Source organism: Cebus imitator, unplaced genomic scaffold, assembly GCF_001604975.1.
Source record: "Cebus imitator isolate Cc_AM_T3 unplaced genomic scaffold, Cebus_imitator-1.0 Scaffold258, whole genome shotgun sequence".
Taxonomy (NCBI): domain Eukaryota; kingdom Metazoa; phylum Chordata; class Mammalia; order Primates; family Cebidae; genus Cebus; species Cebus imitator.
The window spans coordinates 2,372,518-2,384,149 of NW_016107573.1; the positions used below are offsets into that span (position 1 = coordinate 2,372,518).

An 11,632-nucleotide genomic window follows, 5' to 3' on the forward strand; every position below is an offset into this window, starting at 1 on the left:
TAGAGATGGGGTTTCTCCATGTTGGTCAGGTTGGTCTCAAACTCCCGGTCTCAGGTGGTCCGCCCGCCTCGAACTCGCAAAGTGCTGGGATTAAAGGCGTGACCAATTGTGCCCGGTCTCTCTCTCTCTCTCTTTTTTTTTTTTTTTTTTGTCCAGAGACCGAGTCTCACTCTGTCACTCAGTCTGGAGTGCAGTGGCATGAACATGGCTTACTGCAGCCTCGACCTCCCAGGCTCAAGTGCTCTTTCTGTCTCAGCCTCCTGAGTAGCTGGGACCACATGGGCACATGCCACCATGCTCACAGATTTTTAAATTTTTTGTAGAGATGGGGTCTCACTTTGTTGCCCAGGCAGGTCTTGAACTCTTGGGTTCAAGTGATCCTCCCATCTTGACCTCCCAAAGTACTGGGATTACAAGTGTAAGCCACTGCACCTGGCCTATGTTTTCAGTTCCCTTGGGTGTATATCTAGTAGTGGAATTGTTGGTTATATGATATCTTTATTTATTTATTTAGAGACAGCCTCGCTCCATCACCCAGGCTGGAGTGCAGTAGCACAATCTTGGCTCACTGCAACCTCCGCTTCCCAGGTTCAAGCAATTCTGCTTCAGCCTCCCAAGTAGCTGGGACTGCAGGTGAGTGGTGTGCTGGGATTACAGGTGCAAGCCGCCGTGCCTGGCCTCTGTGTTTAACCATTTGCGGAACTGCCAAACTGTTTTCCAATTTGGCAGTACCATTCATTGTAGATTCCCACCAGCAACATCTGGCAGCTCTCATTTCTCCATCTCCTCACCAGCACTTATGATTGTCTGTCTTTGATTACAGCCACCTGGTGGGTGTGAAATGGCTTCTCATCACGGTTTTAATTTGCAGTTCCCTGACGTTGAGCAACTTTTCACGAGCTTCTTGGCCACTTGTACATCTTGTTTTGGAGAAATGTCTATTAATATCCTTTGCCCATTTTCAAATTGGATTGCTTGTCTTTTTCATGGCTGTTCAGTTCTGTCATTGCAGCTTAAAGAATGGAAACTGAGGCTTGGAAGGGGGACACGACTGGTCCAGGTATACTGGGCTCACAGGCAGATTGAGATGGAACTTGGGTTGGTCTCCATCTCCCACCCAGCAGATTGGGGGCCACCTTCTCGCCCCCCTGGAGCACGCTGCTAGGCCATCTCAGGTCTTGTCCTTGCATTTAAAGGGATAGGGCCCCCACAGCCAGAGGATGAGTTGGGAAGTAAGGAAACAGCTGTTCTGAGGAACCAAGCTGGTCCTCTCTTCCTCTCCAAATCACGCGGACCTGGCTGACGTGGCCCGGGAAGAAGGGACAGCCCAGGCCCTGTGGTCAGGAGCCTATTTATACTCGCTGGGCCATGTTGCAAGCTTTTCCTGCTGGTGAGGAGGACGTCACTGATTGCTGACCTCACCAGAAATGCTGACGCATCTTCCCTCACGCTTGGCTGGGATGGACAGTGGCCAGGCCTCCTCACCTCCGGGCCACTCCCTGTCCTCCTCTGCCCCACCTTGCTCTGGATGCTCTGCCAGTGGCCCTAGCCCCTGCACCCTCCAGCCATGCCCTCCTCTTCTAGGCTGCATGGACTGAATGGTGTCTCCCCCCAAACTCCTGTGTTGAAGTCCCAACCATAGTACATCAGAACACAACTGTATTTGGAGGTTGAGCCTTTAAAGAAATAATGAAGGGCCAGGTGCAGTGGCTCACACCTGTAATCCCAGCACTTTGGGAGGCTGAGGCAGACAGATCACTTGAGGCCAGGAGTTCACAACCAGCCTGGCAAACATGGTGAAATCCCGTCTCTACTAAAAAATACAAAAATTAGCAGGGTGTGGTGGTGGGCACCTATAGTCCCAGCTACTCAGGAGGCTGGGGCAGGAGAATCGCTCGAACTGGGGGGGCAGAGGTTGCAGTGCGCCAAGATCATGCCACTGTACTCCAGCCTGGGTGACAGAGTGGGACTCCATCTCAAAGAAAAAAAGAGTAATTAAGGTAAAATTGGCCAGATGTGGTGGCACATACCTGTAATCCCAGTTACTCTGGAGGCTGAGGCAGAAGGAGAGCTTAAGGCCAGGAGTTAGACGCTGCAGTGAGCTATGAAGGTACCACTGTACACTTAAGCCTGGCAACACAGCAAGACCTTGTCTTGAAAAAAAAAAAAAAAAAAAAAAAGGAATAATTAAGGTAAAATGAAGTCACTGAGAGGGCCCTAATCCAGCCTGAATGGTGTCCTTACGAGAAGAGGCAAGGCCGGGTGCGGTGGCTCACGCCTGTAATCCCAGCACTTTGGGAAGCTGAGCCAGGTGGATCACTTGAGGTCAGGAGCTCGAGACCAGCCTGGACAACACGGCGAAACCCTGTCTCTACTAAAAATACAAAAATTAGCCAGGAGTGGTGGTGCACATCTGTAATCCCAGCTACTTGGGAGGCTGAGACAGGAGAATCGCTTGAACCCAGGAGGTGGTTTGAGTGAGCCGAGATCACACCACTGCACTCCAGCCTGGGTGACAGAGCTAGACTTCATCTCAAAAAAAAAAAAAAGTAGAGGCGATTAGGCCATGGACAAGCAGAAGGAAGATGATGTGGAGACACAGAGAGACGTCATCTACAGGTCAAGGAGAGAGGCCCTAGGAACCCATCCTTGATCTCAGACTTCAGCCTATAGAACTGTGAAAAAAATCAATCTCTGTTATTGAAGCACCAGTCTGTGGTACTTTGTTACGGCAGCCCGAGCGATGTAAGCTGCATGCTCTCCTTACCTTCAGTGACCCTGGGCCCTAGGGCCTGTGCCTGGACCCTCATTAGCTATGTGCTAAGAGTGTGGTCTTTGGGCTTCATTTGAATACACTCTTCTTCTGGTGGGTTTTTTTTTTTTTTTTTTTTTTTTTTTTTTTTTTTTTTTTTTTTTTCTTTTTTTTTTTTTTTTTTTTTTTTTTTTTTTTTTTTTTGAGACAGTATCTTGCTCTGTCACCCAGGCTGGAGTGCAGCGGCACGATCATGGCTCACCGCAGCCTCGACCTTCAGGGGTCAAGTGATCCTCCTGCCTCCACCTCCCTAGTAGCTGGGACTTCAGGTGTGCATCGCGACATCTGGATAATTTACTTTTAAATTTTCTGTAAAGACACAGTCTCGAAGTCCTGGGCTCAAATGATCTTCCCACCTCAGCCTCCCAAAGTGCTAGGATTACAGGCGTGAGCCACCATGCCTGGTCCAATGCCCCTCTCCTCTTAACTGTTCGTAGGTGGCCTCAGGCAAAGCAACCTCCTCTCTCTATGCCATAAGAAGACAGCACGACCTCCCTGGACCACAGGGTGGATGGAATAAGCTAAGGCATGTGGCTGTCTCTCCCCAGGTGTGGTGGTCGGTCAGCCATAGCTGAGAGGGTCCTGGAGCCCTCTGCTCAGATCTGGTGCTCCTTTCTTGATCCAGCCCCTAAACTTCTCAGAGCTTTGTGCTCCTCACTGAAGTAAGCTGAGGTGTCTCTGTCCAGTGCTCTCTCTACCTTGGCTGTTGCACGGTGAGCTCAGGTGGCCAGGCACTGTGGCTCACACTTGTGATCCCAGCGCTTTGGGAGACCAAGGCAGGAGGATCATTTGAATCCAGGAGTTTGAGATCAGCCTGGGCAACATAGCGAGATCCCGTCTCTACAAAAAATAAAAAATAGCTGGGCATGGTGATGCATGCTTGTGGTGTCAGCTACTCAGGGGACTGAGGCGGGAGCATCGCTTCAGTTCAGGAGTTGGAGGCCACCGTGAGCTATGATGGTGCCACTGCACACCAGCCTGGGTGACAGAGCAAGATCCTGCATTTTAAAAAGGAGAAAAAAGATGAGATCAGGGATGTGAAATGGAGAAGGATCCCCTCTTGGCATGGCTCCAGGAAATGGCGTTGTGGGAGTGGGTACAGAGATGACGACTTTAGCGGAAGCGACATTCTCAGGATGAGAATCCAGAACTGGCCCCTGGGGGTGGCGACGGGGAGGTATGGGGCCTGGTGTGGTGAGTCCCAGCCTGGGTGCCCAGGAGTGGGTGGGGGCTGAAGAGCAGCCTCCTGGGCACAGGGTTGCCTATTTTTGCCAACTATGTGATACTCAGACCTAGGAGTGGCTGGTGCACCATGAAGCCAAATAAAGGTTTGTCGAATGAATAAATAAGTGATGGGGAGAATGGGTGGGAACAGCTTTGGTGGTCACACTGGGCCTCGGGAGCAGGCACAGACAGGGTGCCTCCTCCTTTCGGGCTGCCCCCGCTCTCCTTGCTCAGGTGCCCCAGACCTCATGCTCCCTCCAGCTGGAGCAGTTCAGGGGGCTCCCTGGAAGCCCCCAGGGGTCCCACCCTGACTCCCCAGACTCCTGAGGGCCTCCTCCCACCTGGGCTCCTTAGGGTACAGGCCAAGTACCCTCCCCTGAGCCAGGTAGATGTGCTGACGCCACCAGTCAGGGTCTCTAGGCCTGGGCCAGCCTCTCGGCCTCCTTGTCTGCCTTCCCCCGGGCCTCAGTTTACCCCATGGTAAAGTCGCAGGTTGACTGGGGAGGCGCTGTTCCCAGGGCCCTTTCGCAGAGGACCAACCTAAGATCGCTATCTTTCAGAGAAAGTGAAACCTGGTCCCCAACCGTCAAGGCGGTAACTCCCCCTCCCCGGCTTCCCCTCTGAGCTCACAGCTTCCCCATCTCCTCATTCCCCCTTCCCGCCCCCTCTACAACTAATACTTGGAATCTGACCTTCATCTTTGCTTTTCCTTTTAAAGGTCTTTTGCCTTTTATGTCCATGATGGCAGCAACCCTGTGAGGTGGGCTGACAAAGGCTTTTCTCCTCCTCATTTTACACTGGGGGTCTCTGAGGCCCAGGATGGTTAAGTGACTTGCCTCAGGTCACAAAGCACCTCAGCAGACTTGAACCCTGGCCTCTTGTTTCTCTTGCTCCAAGTGTCCAGTTCTCCCCAGTGAAGCCTGTCTACAAAGACAGGGCCTGGCTTCGGGCGGTGGGTCTGGCAGAGGGCAAATGATGGGGGAAAAGAGACGCTCGGAGGCCGGGCTGGGGGATGCTGGTCTGGGGCCTGAACCACAATCTCAGGGCTGCCAGCCTGGGTCTGGCTTTGTGCCCAGAGCCCGGTGGTTTCCGCTCACAGATGTCCCAACAGCCCGGCAACAGAGTGGGAAGGGCACTCAAGAAGGAAGATGTCTCGCTCCCCACAGCCCCCAGCCACCGTGTCCTGCAAGGCCAATGGCTCTTGGGCCAAGACTGGCCTGGGGCCTCCAGAGGCCCAGCTCGAAGTCCCTCCTGCCCATCCGGGCCCAGTTCCCCGAAGATGGCATGGACCCTCTTCCTCCCCGCTCACCCCAGGAAGGCTGAGCTGCGGTTTACATCATCCTTGGGCGTAGGGTTGACCTCGAAGAACGAATTCGAAGAAAACAGGAGGAGGAGCGGGCACACCACCATGCCCAGCACCCATTGGCCGCCGGTAAAAATTTTGGTTTTTGGGGTCATGTTCCCAGAAGGCCTGCCCTCCCCCCTCCCCATCCCCACCCACCTCATGAGGTGTTGGCCAATCGCCCCAGCGGGCATAAAGTGGCTGCCAGCCTGCAGGGCTCCCAGCCGGGAGGTGTCACCCCCAGTGGGCGAGGGCTGGAGCACGGGCACCCAGCATGGGGGCACCACTCACACGGAGGACGCTCCTCAGTAAGTACTTCCTTCCTCCCCACCAGAACCCACCTGCTGGGTCTCTCCATGGGCACTGGTGGGGAGCAGGGACACCTTCTGCCCTGCGGGACGGGGGGAGGCTGGGTGCCAGATAGAAGGATGCTGAGAAGGGAAGAGAACAAGGAGGTCAGGCAGAGAGAGAGGGCCACTGACAAACAGGTAGAGAAGGGGCATCCTTGGGAGGCTTCCAGAGGGAGGTGATGTCAAGATGTGGCAACTCTGGGAGCCAGGGAGTGAGAGAAGGGTATGGGCAAAGAGGCTGGGGAGGCAGGAGGGAGGTGGGAGACGTTCTGGGCAGGAGAGGGAGGCTCAGAAGCTGGGCAGGGGAGTGGTGTAAGGTGTGGGGGCGTTGTGGGGCCTGCAGCTTGCCCCAGTCACGGGGTCCCAGATGAACAGAAAGTCAGCTTCTGTGAGAAGCCCCCAGAACCCACACAATCACACAGCACACACAGCCACACCCACATGGCCACACACAACCATGTGATTCATCCACAGCCCTGGATCTCCCTATCCTGGGAACCCCAGCATGCACACCAGAGCCCCCACGGTGATCGGAGCTGGTCTCCCTCACGTGGCACACAGACTGGGTGCACAGCCACGCAGACACCTCAGTCTCACACGCACTGCCGCACGCACAGGCCCCAGCTGGAGCCCAGCAGCAGATACCTGGGGAGGCGGCGAGGGTGCTCTGGGGTCGCCACTCCTGGGTGCCCGGCCCCTCGGCCCTCCCCAGCAGCCTGTCTTCCCCAAGGGACCGGATGGTTCTCAGGAGGGGAACGATGGTGTCACTGCCTTCCGGGTGATTGCACCACAGGCCCCTTCCGACCACGTGGCTGCTGGTGCCCCACTGGGGGTGGTGGTAAGCAGTAACTACACCCGCCCCCAACACCTCTGACAGGCTCACAGCATCCCTGGGGAGGCTGACAGAGGAGCCACTTATGGAGAGAGGAGGGAGGCATGGGAGGTCAGGGAGAGCCCTGGCCTTGTGTGACCTAGGCAGGCCCTTCTCCTGTGACTTGGTTTGCCTGTCAGGAAAATGGGGTCATGGGCTGGAAGGTCTTCCAAACTGTTCCAGGCTGCGCACCTGGTTGAAAAGGCAGCCTCTCCTGCTTCTAGACAGAGCTGAGGGCACCAGCTGTTCCCGGGCTGCCTGCCCTGAAGCCCTCCCAGGCCCATCTACCTGGATGGCCAGAGCGGCTGACAAGGCAGGGTCCTAGGGCAGTGGCCGGTCCTCAGCCCAGAGGTCTCACAGGGAGCCATTCCCACCTTGCCGAGAGTCGGCTCCTGAGGTTAGAACCGTGCAGGTTTTGGGCTCCAGCCGGGTGCTGCAGCCTCTGCTCAAAGACCTGTTAGGGAAATCGCAGCCACTGTCTTGGTCCCTCCAAGGGAGGGAGTGGCTGCTGCGTCAGGCCGTGGGCAGTGACTTACTGGGGAGATAATGGTGGCCGTGCTGGGCACGCCTGTGCGCATACCACACCGCACAGTGCCCCGCCCCCACCTTCAACTACAAAGTCTGGGATGAAGAGATGCACCTTTCAAGGCTCTCCTGAAGCCCCTCCCCAAGGCTCCCATCTGTGGCTCTCCTTGCCAAGTCAGGTGACACCCTCTTCTCTCCCTAGGTCTGGTCCTCACACTCCTGTTCCCAAGCATGGCAGCTCTGGGCAGCTGCTCGAAAGAGTACAATGCGCTACTGGAACAGCTCCAGAAGCAGACGGATCTCATGCAGGACACCAGCAGCCTCCTGGACCCCTATGTAAGCACTTGGGCCCCCGTGGTGTCTCAGTGTCAGCGAACTGTGGGGTCAGGAAGGGAGTGAGATGCAAGGACGACAGGCCCAGCCCCACTCCATGTGGGCAGGTGGGGAACTGAGCCCCTGCATTATTCTAGCCTTAACCCTGAGGAGCTAAGGCTGCCCCCCAGCTTCTCTAGCTCCGTGGTCCTGGGGCGGGACTCCAGACACCATTGCCATGCTCATCTGCTTATTTCGTGTGTTTCCTGCACACCTGGCAGGCTCTGGTCTGGGCACTGGGACGCAGCAGTGAGGAAGACAGAGTCCAGCCCTTCTGAAGCTTCCCATTCCCCATAGGCATCCCACCAGCCCCAACATCCCTCTGACCTTGCTTGCAGTGATCTTGGGGTCCTCTTCCCTCTCAGGCCTCAGTTTCCAGATCCATCCAGCGGGGAGATTGGATAGGGGTGCATGAGGTCTAGCATTTCAAGGCTGGCTCATCTATGAGTGTGGTCCGAGTCCTCAGCATTCACCCTGTGATCCTCCTGTTCCCCCCAGATACGTATCCAAGGCCTGGATGTTCCTAAACTGAGAGAGCACTGCAGGGAGCACCCTGGGGCCTTCCCCAGCGAGGAGGACCTGCAGGGCCTGGGCAGGCGGGGCTTCCTGCAGACCCTCAATGCCACACTGGGCCATGTCATGCAAAGACTGGCTGCCTTAGAGCAGCAACTCCCCAAGGCCCAGGACTTGAAGAGGTCCAGGCTGAACACCGAGGACTTGGAGAAGCTGCAGATGGCGAGGCCGAATGTCCTCGGGCTCAGAAACAATGTCTACTGCATGGCGCAGCTGCAGGACATCTCAGACACAAATGAGTCCACCATAGTCGGCCGGGGGACCTCCCAGCTGCCTGTCCCTGTCCCGGCCTCGGATTCTTTTCAGCGCAAGCTGGAGGGCTGCAGGTTTCTGCACGGCTACCACCGCTTCATGCACTCAGTGGGGCGGGTCTTCAGCAAGTGGAGGAAGAGCCCGAGCCGCAGCCGGAGACACAGCCCCCGGCGGGCCCTGCGGAAGGAGGTGCGCAGGACCAGACCCTCCAGGAGAGGCAAGAGACTCATGCCCAAGGGGCAGCTGCCCCGATAGCCTCGGGAGCACCCCTTGCCAGTGAAAGATGCGGCAGGTGCTCTGCGGATGAGGAACCGTTGCAGGATGATGCCTCCAGGCTCCCCAAACCTGTTTCCCTCTACTACTCACCGCTGGGAAGTGCACTTTAAGAGGTGGGAGCTGGGCAGAGCCTTTGTACCTCCTCCAGGCTGGGGGACAGAGTCAGGCTGTTGTGCCCCCTGGTTCCAAGTTCCCCAGGCCCAGTGGGGTGGCCAAGCGGTCCACGTGGGGCCAACTTTCCATTGATTCAGGGGTCTGATGACACAGGCTGACTCATGGCTGGGCTGACTGTCCCCCTGCCTTGCTGCCCGAGGCCGGCTGGTCCTTCCCTCTCATGACTTGCAGGGACGTTGCCCCCAGACTTCCTCCTTTCCGTGGTTCTGAAGAGGAGGTCACAGCCTGAGCTGGCCTCCTATGCCTCATCACATCCCAAGCCAGACACCTGGATGTCTGGGTGACCTCACTTTAGGCAGCTGTAACAGCAGTAGGGTGTCCTGGGAGTCCTGATCTGTGGGTCCAGGGAATGGAGCTCAGGTCCCAGCCCAGCCCAGCCCCATGTGACCTGGGGCAGGTCACTTTACCTCTCTGGACCTGTTTTCTGTTTGTGAAGCTAGGGAGTTAGAGGCTGTACCCCCACCGCCTGTCGGTTGTTGGGATACCCTGACGTAGGGTGGATATCAAAATCCCTGTAAATCGGGACATATGATGCAAATGGCCCTGGGAGGTGTACACGGAGCTCTCTGTAGGAGACCCACCTCCCAGCGCCGGGAAGCCCCAGTCTTCGGTCCTCGCTGCTGGCTGCTCCCCCTGGTGGTGGATCCTGGAATTTTCTCACGCAGGAGCTCTTGCCCTCCTAGAGGAGGGGTCTCAGAAGCTGCGAGGCCAATTCCTTGAAGGGACATGTCTAATTTATCGATTTCTATCAATTTTTATCAGTTTTATATTTATAAGTCTTATTTATAATGTATATTTAATGTTAATATTGTGCAAACATATATTTAAAACTTGCCTGGTTTCTAAAGTCTCTGTGTCTCTCGATTGTCTTGGGGGAGAGGATTTGGGGTGGGGGAAAGGCAGCCTCTTAGAGAGGGGAGGGCCCCTAGGTGGCAAGGCCAAAAGCGTCCATGCTTTGGGGATGGGCTGGAGGTCCTTGCTCTGCCCAGGAGGGGAAGTCACATGCCCCAGCCGCGGGGGGCTGTGACTGTGGTGGGGTGGGGTGTCAAACTCAGACAAGGCATTGGTTATGGCCGGAATGGGGCTCCCTTGACACACTGGGGACGGGGGGTGTCAAGACGTGTTAGTAAGAGGGGAGGAAGAAAGGCTTGAGTGTGTGGGCTGCTTCTGAGCTCCCGGAGGCTGTGTGGCTGAGGTCTGTGTGCTGATGTCTGTTGCATGCTAATGTGTGTTATATACCAATGTGTGTTGCATGTATCACTGCATCTTGAAGCCTGGATGTTAGTGTCCTAATGGAGGCTTATGTCTGTATCTGTATTTATGTGTGTGTGCGGGCATGGATACCTTGGTGCGTCTCTGCAGACGTGTCTGTGCACGTGTAAACTCAGGTGTCTGCCAGTGTGTCCTCTTATATGTGTCTATGTTCCTGGATCACCCTGGGTGGGGGGGGCACTGGCACATCCGGTGCCTGGAACATGGAAGGTGCCCTAGGCATTTGTGGATTGACTCAAAGACTGAGTTCACAGCTACACCCCTGCCACCAGCATCCTGCCTGAGGTGCAGTGAGCATGCCACAGACACGAGGAATGGCTGTGTGCATAGGAATGAAGACACTTGGCTGGGCTCGAAATCCTGCCTCAGCCCCGTTCCGTCTACCGGAATGACCTTTGGAAAATTCCTTAATGTCTCTGAGCCTTTGTTTCCTCATCTGTGGAATAAACAAAAGAATTACAGATCCTGCCTCAGACAGGGCCAGTGACCTGGTTTGTGCTTAAAACTGCTTCCTGAGGAACTCAAAGGGTTAGGGTTTCCATCTGAGCCCCCAAAACCCGGCTCCTCCCAAATTCCCAGGTGAGCACATATAGGCCGAAGACGTGCTGAGGCAAAGGTTCCCAGAAGCAGGTGAGCTTGACTTGGATGGGTCCCTGGCCAACCTCACTTCCTGAAATGGCAAATAGAGCTGGGGATGGCATGGGAACAAGGGACTTGACAGCAGGGTGGAGGAGAGCCAGTGCAGAGCTCCCCGTAATAGACATGATACATTTTGCAGATGAGAAGACTGAGGCTCAGAGAGTCTGAGTGGCCTGCCCACATCCTCAGACCAAATTAACCGGGGATGGGCACAGTTTGAATTCAGGATTGTGGGACTCCTGGGTGTGAACATCTTCCTGGTACTCCTCTTCCTCTGTAACTTGGCTGACAATGTCATGAGTTCCTGAAGGCAAAGGGCAAGGGGCAGACAGACAATCGACAGGCACAGGGACAAAAACAGGAGGATCTGAGATTGCAGTATGAGCTCAGCAAAAATAAGCAGGGTGATGTAACAGACAGAGGGAGAGCCAGGCGCTGCGAGTGGTCAGGGTGGCATCTGGAGAGGTGACGTCCACACTGTGGTCTGAGTGACGTGCAGATGGGGAGGTGGGAAGAGCTAGGGCAAAGGCTCTGAGCATTCAGGGAGCAGAGTGCCATGAGTAAGGGCATCAGGATTTATCCAAAGGCCCAGAGAGAGGAAGCATCTTGCTTAAGGTCATAGAACAAAGTAGTGCAGGGCTAAGGCTAGAACTCTGGGCCCTAACTCCCAACCTGCAGTCTTCCTGGGCAGCTGCCCCACACATTCCAGTCTATTTAGCAAGTACCTAGCAAGGGCCCACTGGGCTCCCTGTCGCCCCCAGGGCTTCTACCGCAATGGCTGTCTTTTAGCTCCCCAAATGCCTGGGGCTCCTTCCTAACACAGGGTTTCTTCCTGTGCTGCTTCCTCTGCCTGGAATGCTGCTTCCCGTCCTTTTTGTCAAGTGAGCTCCTTCCTTGTCAGACCTCAGCTTGAGTTGCATCCTCAGCAATTCTTCCCACCTGTCCAGGGT

The 11,632-nt window shown here is 55.6% G+C and overlaps 1 protein-coding gene across 2 annotated transcripts; it reads left to right on the top strand.

Annotated features, from left to right (window-relative positions):
- The first annotated feature begins 4,702 nt into the window (after positions 1-4,702).
- On the top strand, positions 4,703-9,618 carry OSM (oncostatin M). Of its 2 annotated transcripts, none has more exons than XM_017499623.2 (3): positions 4,703-5,686; positions 7,327-7,460; positions 7,995-9,618. In XM_017499623.2, exons 1-3 carry the CDS (start codon positions 5,653-5,655, stop codon positions 8,574-8,576), a joined length of 750 nt encoding a protein of 249 aa, XP_017355112.1. In that variant the 5' UTR covers positions 4,703-5,652; the 3' UTR covers positions 8,577-9,618. The 2 variants fall into 2 exon arrangements, with proteins under 2 accessions (XP_017355112.1, XP_017355113.1); XM_017499624.2 differs by having other exon boundaries at positions 4,703-5,468.
- The last annotated feature ends 2,014 nt before the right edge of the window (positions 9,619-11,632 follow it).

What these genes read in the sequence shown, in the direction of transcription:
- OSM (XM_017499623.2), top strand. Translation starts at nt 5,653, where the DNA reads ATGGGGGCACCACTCACACGGAGGACGCTCCTCA. An exon ending in CACACGGAGGACGCTCCTCA is followed by an intron (nt 5,687 to 7,326) that starts GTAAGTACTTCC and finishes TTCTCTCCCTAG; the next exon opens with GTCTGGTCCTCACACTCCTG. An exon ending in GCAGCCTCCTGGACCCCTAT is followed by an intron (nt 7,461 to 7,994) that starts GTAAGCACTTGG and finishes TGTTCCCCCCAG; the next exon opens with ATACGTATCCAAGGCCTGGA.